Source organism: Scatophagus argus, chromosome 2 (assembly GCF_020382885.2).
Source record: "Scatophagus argus isolate fScaArg1 chromosome 2, fScaArg1.pri, whole genome shotgun sequence".
Lineage (NCBI taxonomy): Eukaryota > Metazoa > Chordata > Actinopteri > Scatophagidae > Scatophagus > Scatophagus argus.
Window position 1 is genome coordinate 19,622,453 of NC_058494.1, and position 16,543 is coordinate 19,638,995.

The following is a 16,543-nucleotide window of genomic DNA, read 5'->3' on the forward strand; positions in this document are numbered from 1 at the left end:
TCCTCCCCTCTACACCAACGCCAATCTACAGCATCTGTTCCCAAAGGACAGGACAAAGTTACGGTAGCTAGTTGCTCCTCGTTAAGTCTCAATTGACAAAGAAGATGCTTGAAGCTAAAGGCTAATATTGATGATAAAATGTCTTTCCTTGTCTTCTGGTGCAATCACTAAACAAAACCCCCTGAAAACTTTTAGGGTGTTTCGAAATGTTACAGTAGAGATAACCTATTATAGGTATGCAGGGTGTTCTGGGCATAATCTTTACTTGATATAGATCCTCAAGTTAGCGTTTGTATAAAATGTTGACCCGCTGTCCCTTGGCCTTACCTGGTCAGTGTCCATTATGTCCGCGAGATCATTCTCTGACATATTGAGTATGGAGGCAGCGATGGATTTGGCTTTGATCATAGACTTGGCTGAGAGGGCGCCCCTTGCTGCCACAGTGCTGGCCTGCCTCAACCTCCTCCTCTTCATCAACTGCTGCTTGACCTCTTGAACGTCTAAAAGTATTTCACTGGCCAGGGCCTGAAGGAGGAGGAGAAAAAGGAATAAAAAAGAAGAGGATGATGAAATGGATATAGAAAAACAAGAGGGATAGCTCTGCCTGGCAGATGAATAAATGAAATTGATCAAGCATGCACCAGAGAGGCCTAGTACATTATGGAGGAATATTGAGTTTGACACAGTCAGATTCTCTTCGGTTTCGCCTCAAGCTCCCTTGTAGGAATGTGGACCTGAGGGTTTGTTGCCCTGTCGATTGAAAGCTGAGGGAACACAGCTTTGATACCAAACGCATCCCAAGTTTTGCTAAAATCTCCACAGGCAGAGAATCACGCATCAGAGAGAGAAAGACAGAGGGCTACTGAAAATACAGCCATTCATTTATTTATTTGCTTTCTGAATGTCTCACAGTACAACAGGGCAGCATAACACCGTTAATAATTAAGCTATGAGGGGCTGTTTTAAATGGTGCCCAAGTGAATGGCAAGCGAGACGAGGAAGGCCTGGGATGGCACAGTTGTCGGGCACTAAATGGGAGTTTGCTCTAAATACAGAGAGACGATTAAATGTTAAAACTGCCACTGTACACGAGAAAGTCAATAAAGTAAACTCCCCTTTGCTTCATTTTGAGCTTATTGATCGAAGCAATAATCTTCTGTATCATTCCCTTGTAAGCCTGCTGAAAAGCTGACCTTGGAATAGATGGTCAGAAGAGGGAAAGCTAGAGATAGGAGAACTCACAGTACACAAAAACAAAAAAGCAAACGAAAAAAAAAACCAAAAAACAACACAGTACAACTTGTTCTTGGACACTACCCCAATATAACCAAGTAAGCAAGAAATAGTGTCAACACACACATGCACACTACAACAACAAGTTAATGTGTGACTACAAAAGTAATATCAAATGAATGATGACGAATAAGGGCAAACATATCTACTTGTCTATCTTAATTTCACACAGGTGCATCAGGTGCGGTTTACAAAGCCAGTGCTGGTTCTCACAGGGGAGGATTGAGTGAGCGGTTGAAGGCTTGCAGCTGATGTGTGTTGCTATTTGTCTATTAGCAACATTAAACAAAACTAAACAGAAAACACAAGCGGAGCTCAGAAAAGCCTTTCCAGATATGTATAAGCTCTTAGTTTAACACAAGAAAAGTGTGAACAGGGCACCAAGAGAGACACCTAAGTCAGCCACTCCACCTACTTTTGATTTACGTCTTCTAAGTAACAGAAGAGTGACCAGTTTATTGCTTTGACATTTGAAATATTTCAATTTCAATTCATAGGTGAAGCAATATGTCCTTATAGGCTGAAAATAAGGAGAATTAAAAAAAAAATAAATAAAAAGTACAAGACTAAATTATAATGATCAACCACTTCCTGATTAAGGAAAAGAGCTTTTCATGATCTGAGAGCTGTGTTTACCCTAAAGGAATACATGGCTCATTAACAAAGAGCCTATTCTTTTATTTACAGCCTAATAGATATTCACTGTCACTAGTCAAGGGTTACGTTCAATTGACCTCAACCCTGCATGTGAAATAATACAGGAAGAAATTAGAGAGTGAATTTATCACTCATTCTCAGCCTTGGGAGAGACAAAGGGTGGGAGGGAGATATGCGAACATTCTCACACTCACACACACGCCGTTTAGACACATACATGGAAGGTATTGTGTGCATGCATATGTGTTGGTGTCTGTGTGAGTTTGCAAGGAGCTCTTAGCTTGGCTGGTACCACAATCAGTTTTGCCAGAGGGGCAGTTTAGGCAGGTTGAGGATTAGGGCATGGAAATGGGGATCAAATGAGCATAAACATATTCTCTTTAATAACTAGTTAACTCTGAACTTCTTCACACACAAGGACAAAAAGGGCCATTCAAAAACACCAGGAGCAGAGAAGGAGAAAAAAAAATAATCTCATTTTGTTAGATTACGCAGGTACTGATGTAAAACTACTGTTATTTATTGTTGTTCATATAGCAAACAAGATTAAATAAGATGTAAGCAGCTTTTACAGGATATGAAAGGTATATATAGTCAGATAATCACAGGTAAATGTATTGTTACATCATTGTTGTAGGGTACTTCATATTCTAGAGCAAGTTCAAGTAATTACATTAAAACGAATCATACATTCCAATTGAGAAAAAAAGACATTTCCGACACTTCCTGTAGTCTTCAGCAGGGATGACGAGCCAAAATATTCTTTACAAGAGAACTACCTTCAGTGTGTGCGTGTGTTTGTATGGGTGTTGTGGTGTAGTCACTGCATGCAGGGCCACTGTTTAGCAGTTCAACAGCAGTGCTTACAGCCTGGGGCATGTGCAGGGGCCAAAAGGGTTTGCTGGCACACAATAAAGAAAATTCTCCACACACAAATACACACACAGCACATACAGGCACAAAGAACAACAACAAAAAAAAAAACTACCTCATAAAGACACACACACACACACACACACACGTGCAGCCCTCCGGTCCTGATCAATACATGACAAGAGTAAATCTCCTCCGGACGTCAAGCAGTCCAATCAAAGGGCTTGGTGTTCTTATAGGGAATCACAGGAGCCAGGGGGAGACAAACAATGATGTGAATCCTCAACAACAACACAATGGCCCCACCAGCCTAGGGTTATGGGAATGGAGGAGAGGAGTCATACAAGCATGAACTGTATTTCTAAGCATGTCTGTACACATATGCTTTCACATGCAATAAAGCTTCTATTTTTAGGTTACATGCAGATTGCATACATTGTGTGTCTTCTTTGTTATATAAATGTTACGGTGCCATAAAAGAAAGTTTAAAGATTTTGTTGTGTGAAAGAAATCAGAGATTGGAAGATAAGTTGGACACGATTGTTGGTATTTCTGGCTTGTGAGGCCAAAAACAATGGAAAATTGCCACTATACTTTGTCTATAATCTGTCATTTGATTTATGTGTGTGTGCAAATACACTGCCATCACTATCTATCTCTGCCAAGCCCTCTCCTCCTTTGATAGACAGGTGTCGGCTGAACAGAGCTGATGGACAGTCTTTATCAGTCTATTCCAGACACACACGAAGACTGACACAGACACACAAACAAAACTCAAGGTGATGGATTAGGCCCAAACAAAGACAACAGTGCCCATCCCTGTTGGGCACTGTTGGTACTTTTACTGTATTGGCCTGTATCTCTCTATACTTTGGAAGAAAATGCAAATGCATGATGCATGCACATACACACACATACACACAAATATTGTTGCAATTCCATCCATCTATCTTCTGACTCTAATGAGGCACTTGTTCGTGGGGGCTGCAGGCTAAGCGAGTGTTAACGTCCTTCCCCCTAGCCACATCCCCCAATCTCTCCTTGGGGATCCTGAGGTTTGCCCAGGCTAGGTGGGATATGTAATCCCTTCAGTGTGTTCTGGATCTGGGTTTCTTTACAGTTGGACATTCCCAGAATATATCCACAGCGAGGCATCAGGGTGATATCCTGAAGAGATCCGTGAACCATCTCAACTGGTTCTATTTGATTCCTGATTCATGGGCTCCTTCTGGTTATCCGGGTTATCTGGTTATCAGGTTATCTTTAATCAATTGATCAACTGTTATTCTTTGGATCACTAGCGAGACCTCATGGGGATGAAGTGTCAACTGACACGTACATTTATTTCCATCTACAGAACAACAGTCCAGCACAACGCTTGCCACACTGGTGACACCACACCTGCCAACTTGTTGATCTCACTCTCCATCCTGGATGGCATCAGCTCAGGTGGCAATTAGTACTTTCCACGAATCAGAGGGTTGGCAGTGCGATTCAATGTCAAAATATCCTTGAGCAACACGCTGAATCCTTTTTGTTCCTGATGGTTAGGATGGATGAATAAGAGGCAAACTGTGAATTGCTCCATTTACATCCACTGAAGAACAACGCTCTGATTTGAACTTCTTCACTAGGAACAACATTTCACTCCCAGGTATTAGGGGCCAACCCACTGAACCATTACCAAGGTGCTGGCTCATCAAGTGTGCAGAAGATCACAGTCTAATGAAACCAACACAACTACATCATCTGGAAAATGTAGTGATGCAACCTTGAGGTTGGTTTCTGACTACCTTTGTTACCTCTGCCACACAGACAGATCCGAGGTGAGGTCCTGTCTTCCCTTCCTATGATGTTGGATAGAAAAGTACGACCATGGTATTCTCAAATTTCTGTTTGGGCTGGGTGACGCTGCCACTTCTATCACAGTATATGTAATTTTTCTGCAGATCTGAGTTGTTCCTCAAATTTGACATCTTGTGTTCTGGTACACTCGAATGGAAGTATTTCTACATCCACCTGGGTGCATACCCTGAAACAGGTGTTATGCATATACAGTAAGTTGTATATGCATAGGCCTTCAAGTTTTGCTCAATTTAAAATGCACCAGACCCCATACACCTAACCTAACAGGTGGTACACCTACCAAAGATCAACATCAGTGACACCACACGAGTTAACTTGTTGATTTCACTCTTGTAGCCATGCCACACCATGGCGAGTTTAAGTTAGATGATTTGGTAAGACAAACACTGGATCCATGGCCCTTGATCCCTTGCCCCTATGGCTATGTATACCTTGATGAAAGAATGAAGCTGCTCCAGCTGAGAGTAGGCCTGGCCTAGCTGCCTCTGAAGCCTGTCCAAGGCATTGGAGCTCTGCTGGGTCAATCCCTTCATTTGCTCAGTGGCCGTCTGTTCCAGTGCAGCCAAAGCCTGCTCACTGGCTCCCACACGAGCCTGCAAGGCATGCATGCGCTGCTCCTGTAAAGAAAAATAGCAGGAAGAACTGGTCAGCCGAAGGCAAACAATCTTGTTTTGTTTCAGAAAATAAAGTCTACATAGACCATTCTAGAGAAAACTGGCAGCTTGGCTTTTTCATACCTTTTTTTGTAGATCCTCTTTTAGTTTTGTACAGGAGGCCTCATACTGGCTTTTCTCGGTGGTTGCAACATTTAGTCTCCTCTTTAGAGATTCAACAAGGGCCTTCCTGTTGGTGGCCTCCTCTGTTAAACTCTTTACCTGTAGAGCGGTAGAACAAAGTAGAAACAGGAGAGTAAAAAACAATTAAGCTGAACAATGGGGTGCGGCCCATGAAGTGCTGCTGTGACAGAGATACGCAAGCATTACATACATTAATCTAAAGTTTTCAAAGCACTGAATTAAAACTGTCTAAAATCTCTGTCACTCTACCAAAAAGCATCAAACTTATCTGATGACAGGATGATGGTACCAGCAGTGATGTGTTGTGTGATGCGTTGCGTGTACCTTCTTCTCCAGCTCCTCCACCTGCCCATGGTAACTTTTCTCCATCTCCTGCAGGAACTTCAGTCTAGTCTTCAAGTCCTCCACCAGCTGCCTTTTCATACTCACATCCCGCTCCGCGTGGCTTGTCCTGAAAGTATAAATAATGGTGAACACGCAAAAACATACAAATATGGTATAAAGCAAGAATGAGATAGTGTTCTACACAGATTTTCACATTCACGCACTGGCACACACTCACATAGAGCGTCTAGATAGCTGAACAAACACTGGGACACAAAGACAGACACACACATCTGGCTGTGAGGAGGCAGGCAGGCACAGTGTCCCCACACAGTGCATCAGCCATGACAGCTCATTATGACAACTAAATACACTGGCATGCTGTTTGGGTAAGTGGAGGGGGGTGAAATAAGGATGCATATATAATTCTAACTGGCACATATTAGAACAAGTGATCTGGTGGGGAATGCCACAGTAAGTGTGACTGGGGAGTCCTTTTTGACAAACGGCATTTTGAATCAGCAGTGACACGACTTGAAAACTGCAATCAATATTTAAATGTTTATTATTTTCAGCTCAGCATTACACTAGTCACATAAAAACACATCAGCAGTGGGATTTGGCCTGGGAAAAACTGATTATGGGAATGTTGTTTGTATGTGTGCTGTACTGTGCTGATAATGCTTCCCTAAAATCAGGGAAGGTCTGTGTATTCTAAGTTATTCAAGTCTTAACTGCTGCAAACATGCACCATATGTCACTTTCTATTTCAATAACTTGCTGTATTGACATGTTTAATATTCCAGTATTCTGCACAACAATATTACAGCGAGGCCTTGTGTTAAACGGGCTCAGTATGTTAGTATGTTTTATTCTGTTTTCATAAAAGGCAAATATGAGGCATTTTTCATGGTTGTCTATGCCTTGGGGAATTAGAACAAATAGAATAAAGATCATAAGAATGCAGTTAATTAAAATGGGTTTTTTTTTATTTCAAAGATGTAGTGGATCTCTTAGCACCCACGCGCATCGTGGCTTGTGTTTTAAATAAACAGATGACGCAACACTAGAGCAAATGCTTTCGTGTAAGTAAATGTCCCTGTGTCCCTAGGTGAATAAATGCCTGAGGGCGGACTGGCTAAATAAATGTGAGCTTGTCCTATTGGAGTGACATTAAATTAAATGAGAGAGGAGTCTAGCCGGGGGTCTTTTGGGGGAAGTCGCGCTTGCTGGTTACCCCATGGATTTGGCCATTAATGAGAAAACCCATATTGAACCTTTCAGATGACTGTCTGGTGTTGACTTAAAGACGGAGAGCAGCAATAAGAGCCCCAGCAGCTCCCTCTGCCCCAATGCTAATGGCAATTAGACTGACAGCATTTATTTTAGATGTTCTCTTCTTCTGCACCCCAAAAAGAATAGAGGATAAAAAAGAATGAAGGATACACGGTGCTTCTGCCAGAGCGTGTGATCTCTATTTATGAGTGTTAGTGGGAAGAGAGAAAGTGAGCCTCAAACTATATCCCAATCACCCACACGTTTGTTCCCTTTGTTCTGCGCTTGTTGGCAATATTGTTCATCAAACATGCGTGTATTGTAATGATAGCAGTCAGTAGTCTGAAGTGTGTGTGCGTAAAGAGAGCGAGAGCGCACATTTCTGTGTATGTTGTTAAGAATGAAGTGCGGGTGGACGTTTCATGTGGCTGATAGACAACAGGGCTAAAGATGAAAGAAGCAGCTTCATAAATAAGGCAGGGCCATAGTGCCGGATATTGACTGAGGACATGCCGGTATACTTTGAAATTCATTTCTTTTTTTCCCCCCTTCTCTTCTTTAAGGCGAAGCAGCCTTGCTCCCTGTGTGTGTGCTGAGATGTATATTTCAGAGACGTCTAGACATGTCTTTCATTCTGAGAAGGGGTCCCTCCATGGAGGAAAATGGAGAGGTAGGCAGAAGAGATGGCGAGATGCAAGCGCGAGTGTGTGTGAGCGAGTGAGTGTATGACAAGAGGCTGTGGCTGTCGTGGAACCTCAGCTGAGGGATGTTCATTCTGCCTGGCTGTGATCTGCTGTGCATCGGTCACACACAAACACATACCCACTGCGATTGTACACATGCTCTGGATGCATTATTGACAACGACTGGCAGAGGACACAGCATACCAGACAAAGAGAACAAGAAGGAGGAAAGCCAAGTTGCTCTTTGTACCTTTCTCAGTTGAAAGATGAGGTCCTAATGCAGAATGATGATACACGTCTTTCACAACACTTTTCAAATACTGACAGTTTCCCTGGGTGAACTGTTTATAGCTATACATTCTGACTATTTAATGCAGCAATTGCTACAGTAGGTGAACCATGTAACTCATTAGGGCCTATGGCCCACAGGCCAGAGTGATGCTGTGTGGGTTTTAGTGTCATGGGCCAAAATAGTCCCTCCTGCGGCACACAAACAATCAATACACTGCTTTGATCAGCATTCCACATCAGCTACCCACATAAGCAACACCACACTACATGACACACAAGACACCCACACGTGAATACACACTAATTCGTTCAGTTGTTTTTATTCGCTCGCTCATGAGAACAGGCATAATTTCACAAATGATTTACGCAGAGGAGAGGGATGCTTAAGTGGGGTGAAGCAGACAGAGTGCTGCCACATGGTGGAATCAAGCACTACAGATGGGAGCTGCAGAGAATGTGCAAACATGCAGACAGAGACACGGGGAGACGGAGAGACAAAGATGAGAGAGAGAGAGAGAGAGAGATGCAGAAAGAAAAAACTAAAAAAGTAAGAGCTGTATTGCAGAGCAACTGGAAGAAAAGAGCACAAAGAGAAAGAACTAATGAAGAAAAAGGTGTGAAACTAACTTGTCCTGCAGCTGACGGAGCCTGTCCTCCTTCTCCTGGAGCTGGCCTCGCAGGGCTTTGTTAGCTGCCACCTGCCTTGTGACCTCCGCACTTGCACTCTGGGGGGAGGGCACACGGTGTGCGTGTTTGTTAATGTGTTTGACTGTGTGCGATAGGGGGTGGAGAAGGTTTTCACGACACGGCTGATGACAGGTCAGGCACAGCATGCCTCCTCATTATAGTTACAGCAGGAGGGTGAAAGGTGCTATAAAGAGGTTAAGAGGAAAGCAGTATTTTTTGAACTGAATGAGATATGGGGAGTAATTAGGAAAAATAACAAGTTACAAACCTATACTAAATATATTTTAATGAGGATTTTTTTAATCAAAGAAAAAAAATTTTAATATCCAGCAGCACACAATTTGTAAAAATTATTTAAATGACTGCCTCTAATTTATTATTGTTTTCATCTCTTATATCTCGACATTATGGTTCATGATGACAGGTTGGCTTATGATCATAAGACTGACGGATATTTGAATGTGCATGTTCACTTTTGGTGTAAAGGGCCCCATGTCTCTTGTGGGAACTGTACCAGTACAAGCTTTTGACAATGTGCTAACTCAGTGCATGCACCCCTACGGTGCATTGCCTCACATCTCCTTTTGCTGTCACCTGACATGACTTCCTCAGCTGTGTGCAACGACAGCAGCAATCTGCTCGGTGACACTGATGAGCTGGCGGCAGAGAGGCTGATAATACTGTGGTACCCCTCACACCTTATTCCCTATGATGTAAAGCACGTCTCTACTGCTATTCCCCATTTCTCATCTTTCTGACAGGTACTCTGTAACAAGATCAAATGATAAGACATGCAAATTCATGTCGAAATCACATGCAATTTCAGGTGATGTTGAGTGTAAATTTAAAGGTTCAAGAATTTGTTTTATACGATTCACGCTTTTAAAGTAAAACCTTGACAGAGTTTCTTTCAAAGTTTCCGAAGTCCTCAAGGACTGTGTGCTGTTGAAACCAGAGAAATGTTAAAATCACTCAGAAATAACCGTGAATGATAAAATATCAGGAAAATGTTTTTCAAAAAACATTAATGCTTGGGTATTCCCATACTAGCAGAAAGTCTGATAGTCCACATTAAGTATCCAAAAGGCAACAAAGAGGAAATTATAACTGAAACATTCAAAATTTGCGGATGACATTTTCTTATTTGTGTCCATAAGCTTTTGCATACAAAAACTAAAGTAATTTTTGAGCAAAACAGCTTTAATACTCCTTGTTATTGATGGTATTATTCACTCAAGGTTCATAGCTCACAAAATTGGAAATGAACATGATGCTTAAAATCATCATCCTATTAAGAGATTTGTCTAATAAGGCGTGCGCAATAAGACAAAGCATGAGAGCAGGTCATTAACCCCAGAGTTGTACTCGTAACTTAAAACCACTAACCTTAAGTTTGGCTTGAAGTTGCCTGACCTCAGCCCCCAGGGCCTCAGGAGCAGGATAGGCTGTGGTGGGCATGGTCCTGCCCTGGCAGGAGCAGTCTGCATTTAATGGTGCTATTGGTGGTGCTGGTGGTGGTGGTGGTGCAGTTTGCTGTGGAAACTTGATCTGCCTCCACTGCTCCAGCTCCATTTCCAGAACCTTTTTTTGCTGCTCCACACCAGCTAGGTCAGAGGTCAGCTTCTGCAGATTGAACGAAAGACACAATTGGCTGGTTAGGATACTGCTGATGATACTAAAACTAAAAACAAAAGTTTTGCCCACTGTTATTAAACCCAAGGATACAGATATTTTTGTTATGGGAGGACGAGAGCAAAAAAGTAACGGAAAATTGCATATAACTTGACGTTAACTTAAAGAAGTTTGAGTCAAACCATATCCCAGCTTTGTCTGCTTTATGATGCCAAAATGTATTACTGCTGTAAGAAAAAAAAAATCTCCTGACTTAAATAAGTCTTCATTATTAATTTCACATGAATATGATAAACACTGACACAAAGTAAACACAATATGTTGGAAACACTGTATGCTTTAGTCACAGGAGAGCTGCACGCCCTGCTTTAAAATCTCAGCTGCGATAAATCTCCTTTTTTATGCTAATTAGGAGGCAGATTATGCCGGTGCCCAGTCAATAGGGTCTAATTCTCACTGTGACTGGCATGCATAATAAAGCCATCGTGCAGAATCAGAGGGCACTTTGGGACAGGGGGAGTTCAGTATTTGGTGAGTGGTTGGGTTTGGTGTGATGAACAATAATGGTATGGCTAATCTTGAACAATGTACAGTGTATCAGTGTATGTAATCAGTGTATGATTCTAAACATAAGCATCTGGGGCGAACACTTACAACCACTTGTGTGTGGTGGAGCTTAAAAAAGCTCTTTGCCTACTTATTAAGAAAATATGGGGCAGAAACACATCTCTCTTTGGTTCAATACTGCCACAATTAGCTGTTCTACTATCATTTCAAATATCATGATTGCTTAATGGCACAAATAGGAGACATGATACACAAAGATGTGTGTTGCTCACATGGAGAAAATCCTCAGACACACACACACACACGCCCAAGTGAAACCGCAGATTCCCAGGGGTTTGCTCTCTGTTCTGCATACATGGAGGTTATTGATATCTGGTTGCTGGCTGACACCTTTTAATAGAATTCCTCTTGTTTTAGGTTTCCTCTGCCCTGTTGAAGACACACATGCCATATCTCTAGGGAGGGTGTGAGAGAGAGAAGGAGAAGTAGGAGTGGTAGAGGGAGAGGGAGGGAGGAGTAGACAATGAGAACTGTGACTATGGCTGCAGTGGCAGTGGTGCACGAATTAAGAGTGGCATTGATGACACTTCCTGTAAGACAGGCGTTGATTTCACAGGCCATTTTCAGCCCTGGTGAGAGATGACACTCACATGGACTGATGTATTGGTTGTCCATTAGGGTGGAAGAGAGGACACCTCACTCTTGCTCCCAGCTGAGTAGTGGTCTCACTGATGCTGCTCCAAGTGATACCCAATCATTAGCCGGATAAATAAGGAAACAGAGGCTGCTGAAATAGCTGCTTGCACGAGAGTCTTAATGTAATGCATGTGGACACACATGCAAAAAATCAGCATGAATTTGTCAACATACATAAATCTACTATTGAAATCTTATATTGTGCGAGTTTCTTCAACACTTTATACCAATCCTGTTGCCCAGACTTTTTCAGTCATCTGTAGTGCAGTTATCATTAAGATTCAAATAATGTCAGGAGCTTTTAAATTCAGTCAGCCATGTCTGCTGCACCCCCTAATCCCATGATAATCCCAGCCCCTTACATGGCAGAGGAGGGTAGGACACTTCACACATAGAGAGATAAAGCTGGTAAATTTGGCAGGCGATGTCACAGTGCACAGCTAAGTGAAGCAATTGGGGAAGTAATGACTGAGTGAGGTGGATAATCCAGACAACTAAATGATCCTGTATTCGGATGACACGCGTGGCTAGCACACTTCATCCAGAGCTAGACTTGGTAGAATTAGGGGAGTTTACTTTACCTGTCACCTGAGTTTTTATAAGCTTCTTATGCCACCTTAAGGGATAATGCTAATTTATTGCAACCTGAGTCATATTTTAAGTTTTGGGCTATTATTAGTGCTATTATCAGTGACAATAACAAAGTACATTTTTCAGATATAGGAATATGGCAACATCACTCAAAGTCAAACAAGGCATGAAAAAGGTTATTCAGACCATCAGACCGGTTTTAAACAAAGCTCCAGGTTAGACAAACTTCTCTGAAAGAAACAACAAAGGTGAGCGGTGTAAACGTCAGTTCACACACTGCTTTTGTCTTTCAACTTTGCGATAAAGCACTTGCTGTAGTTGTGAGTCCAAGTTTCCTGTGCAAAGAGGGAGCATTATTGACATTGCTGACCACTCACTTTTGGATCTATCTCCAAAATAAGGCGGCGTACATATTGGGATAAAAGAAAAAATCCCCAAATATCTGAGAGTTGCATTCTGTTGCTGATAAAGAAATCTGTGGGGATACTATGGTCCAGGAGGACTGAGTGATCAAGTGTCACCATGCTGGTGAACACATGTTCCCCTTGGGCTGAAGCATGAAACGCCGTGTGCAGTAAGACAAGGCACAAATACCATAATACTGCTGTAAATATTGTTGCCATCCCTGTCACTGTTTTTGTTTTTTTTATAGTATTACGTATTTTGTAGGTTATTGGGCTTATACCGGGACCAGGGAAACTAATTACGTTCCACCTCATGTTTCTACATGTGTGAAATGACAATAAAGCTCCTTGAATCCTTGAATCAAATGTCTCCACTGTAGAGCCACAAAAATATTATTAAATAGCACCTATTAAATGCAGTTGATAAAACACACAGAAATCCAAAATCCAGACTCATACAAAGATAACAGACAGGATAGGGATAAAAAATAGAACAAACCTGAAAGCAAGTAGGAAGGAATAAGGAAATAATACTTAATGATGTAAGGAGGTAAGGAAGGAAGCAACAGGGGAAGGACTGTACGACCAAAGGATCAGGAGACACAGCAACACAAACAAGTTTCTGTGAAACTGCCATGCTACCTCTCACATGATGGCCCCTGTGGAGGCTGTCCTAAGCCAATTACAAGCAGAGAGTTTTAGTTGGAGAGTTGGCCAGGACTGGTTGGAACAAGCCCAAAGTCCATCACCTCTTGCCCTTTCCAGAGAGGGCAACAAGACCTGGCTTTGGCCAGTTGGTCGACTCCAACTTTCTTTGGTAGAGTGGCATTAATACTGCAGGAGGAAAGAGGAAACAAACAGGAAGACAACAATTCCCTCCCTGTCCACTCACTCACACAACAGTGTGTGTATATGTGTGTGTGTGTGTGTGTGTGTGTATACACATGTGCCTTCACTGCTATGTCTGAGTCTAAGGTCTCGTTGGTCCTCAACAATCAGATGCCTGGGTGGGAGCACTAGCGCCACTTCCTGGGTAGCAACACTATGAGGGCTGCACTTTGACCTGTGTACAAGTCCTATGTACTGTATCTGTACTATTCTACACAGCAGACACACAGACACATGCGCCTAATCAGGCATCCAGTGAGCCCTCGCTGGCTGCTGCAATGTCTGAATTCCCCAAAAGAAGTCTTGCCTGTCGGATTAACAACTGTGTCTAGGTGTCTGTGTGTGTATTTGTGTGTGTGTGTTCATATGTCGATGTGTACAAGGAAGCTCTGACAGGAAAGATACTGTTTAGGGCAAAAGTGCTTCATGTTTTATTTACAGTCTATAGCAAGTGTAAGACTTTCCTTCCTGGAGACAGATACTAAATAACTCAATGGGTGTGTGGCAGTGAGCTCGACAAACAGTCACTCGGTGTGTATCTGTGCACGCAGATATTATTATTTGGAGGAATGTAACTGCTAGTGACATATACTGTGGTGGAGGGCTTGTCGGAACATTTGGTGGGACAAGACGTCAGAATAAGAGATGGGGGAAAAAAAGAAAGAAAGAGATTCTTCTCTCTTCTGCTCCGTAGTGCTGACCTCCACAGGCGAGGCTAGGCCTGTCAGCCACACTTATTAAGCATGATAAGGGCAAAGGACCTGCTACTGCTGCACTCTCAGCCCCCAGAAAATACAAAAGAACCGCAAAAGAAAGACAAAGACAAAAAAAAAATAAGAAACTTCCCAGCACTTACTGCTGGCTCTCCCCTTTACCCAGCTTCTTCTTTTTTCCCCCAGATTACCTGTGCGAGCCGCTCACTGCTGCGGAGTTTCTCAGTGAGGGAGTTGAGTTGTGCCGTGATCATCTCGTTGGCCCTTCGCAGCTCTCCAGCTGAAAGCATTGCATCTTTCCTGGCACTTTGCAGTATGTCAATGTGACGCTGCAGGGACTCTATGCGCTGCTGCAGAGAAGAGGAGGAGCAGCGCTGGCTTTTCATTAGCATCCTCTTCCTCCTCCACCTCCTTTTCTCTCCTCTCGTCCCTCGTTCCCAGGGCTCATGCTGTTCATCGTCTAACAGGAGGAAGTACACGCAGGCACCTCAGAGTTGACAAGTGCACAGAACAAATCCCTATTTAGAAGTCACTGCTGGGAGTTAAAAGGTGTATGTAGAAGTGTCTTTGCACACGTGTATGCACAAGTGAAAACTGTGATGATTAACATTTTCCACTTATAACCAATTCAGGAGTGTCAAGCTCTGAAAAAAAAAAAAAAAATCTACAAACAAACGAAAAAACTCCTAAAGCTTGTTAACTTCTTAAAGACTTGTTTCTGATCGACAGCATGTACAGGCACTGAATGTGCTTCCAACTTCACTTAATAGTCGATAAGGTTTTTGTAGTTTTGCATAGCTGCGAAGAAGGAAAACTTACACTACCTTGGGTCCGAACATCAGGTTGTTTTCTGTTAGTTGCAGGTGCCTCTGCGCTTGAGAAGAGTGAAACCTTGCTGAACTACAAGTACAGAAAAGTCGAAGACAGAGATGAAAAGCAGACGTTAAATGTAACACAACCGGTTGACATGTCGTGCTTCCTGAAACGCAGCTCATAATGACACTCTGATCACAGGGAGCGCTCAGTTTAACGCAACAAGACAAATCACCGTACGCTTTAATAATTCACCTGAACATGTTCAACCAACTTCAACATGAACGTTCCTCAGCACGGATATTACTCCTGACAGATGCTTGCAAATGCCGCCTTTGTTCAATCACCGTCTGAAAGGCCTGATTCACTCCTACAGTATGACATGTGTGCGTATGTGAGTGTGTAGAGTCATTTGCACTCATAGGTGTGTATGCATGTATGTGACACCTCCCAACTGCACCATCGTTTGTAGCGACATCAAAGAAGCTCCCCCCCGACCACCATACCCCTCCCTTCTTCCCTGTCTGTTTCCCTTGTATATGGGGTCAGGTAGGATTTGATCAGTGCCGGGCTTGATCACACGGTGCCTTGCAGGGAAGAGAGAGGAGATGAACCCTTTGGTTTGTGACATAGCACGTTGTGAGGGGCCAAGGCTGTCATAGCGATGAGCCCGGGAGAAGCTGATGGGCACATTTAGTGAATCTGGAGCAGGGAAACTAAAGGGGATCTGAGAGTAGGGGGCCTGACAGCTCCCTGGCTACATGTACAACAACAACCCTCTCTTCTTTTCTACCTTCCTGAAAAGAGAGAGAGGAGAAGAGAAAGAGGGACAGAATATCTTTAAAGGTCCTCCTCTTTCCTCTGTTCATCTCTCTTCTTGACGGACATATCTCTCTGGGGTTTACAGCTGCCATGTCCTGCCGTGAAATGGTTTGATGTGGACACGGGCAAGGGTCCAGGCCTATTGATTTCGTGGTGTGGAGACAAGAGGGAAAAGGAGGAGCACCGACAACTACACAGCCTTTTTGAATCTAAGAGCGAGGGCAGTGGACAGTTAAAAGGTAGCGTGGCATGGACCAAATCATGCAACAAATAGTTACAGGAGCACTCATAATTACCCATAAGTTGACTAAAAACATAAACCTACCTATGCAGAGGTTTAATTGTTGGGTTATTTTGCTTGTTCAGAATGATTGCTTGGCCTTTGGTATTGCTGCTTACAGCTGTCTTGAGAACAGCTCATTCAAGCTACTTCACACGCAACACAGTTTGCACAGGTTAACATTAATAATCAAATTAGCAGATGCATCACTCAGTCTAACTAGGGCCCGAGTGGTATTAAAGTGGTATGAAAAGACATGAGTTAAAACACAGTGCATCTTCAACACAACACCTTGTCCACTCTCCAGTTCCTTTCCCACAACTGCACGCTCAGTATAAATCTGTAGACACTGTGGACATTTTAGTAAAAAGCAAATTCCTTAAATTAATGT

At 42.8% G+C, this 16,543-nt stretch overlaps 1 protein-coding gene across 1 annotated transcript in view; it reads right to left on the bottom strand.

Annotated features, from left to right (window-relative positions):
- cntln (centlein, centrosomal protein) overlaps window positions 1-16,543 on the bottom strand; it is an 80,979-nt gene that overhangs the window by 14,205 nt on the left and 50,231 nt on the right. Inside the window, exons 18-25 of the mRNA XM_046416515.1 lie at window positions 15,062-15,137; window positions 14,429-14,697; window positions 10,133-10,369; window positions 8,687-8,784; window positions 5,811-5,937; window positions 5,427-5,564; window positions 5,121-5,306; window positions 328-525 (exon numbers count right to left, since the gene is read on the bottom strand). Coding sequence (XP_046272471.1) covers window positions 328-525; window positions 5,121-5,306; window positions 5,427-5,564; window positions 5,811-5,937; window positions 8,687-8,784; window positions 10,133-10,369; window positions 14,429-14,697; window positions 15,062-15,137 — 1,329 coding nt within the window. The remainder of the gene's footprint in view (window positions 1-327; window positions 526-5,120; window positions 5,307-5,426; window positions 5,565-5,810; window positions 5,938-8,686; window positions 8,785-10,132; window positions 10,370-14,428; window positions 14,698-15,061; window positions 15,138-16,543) is intronic.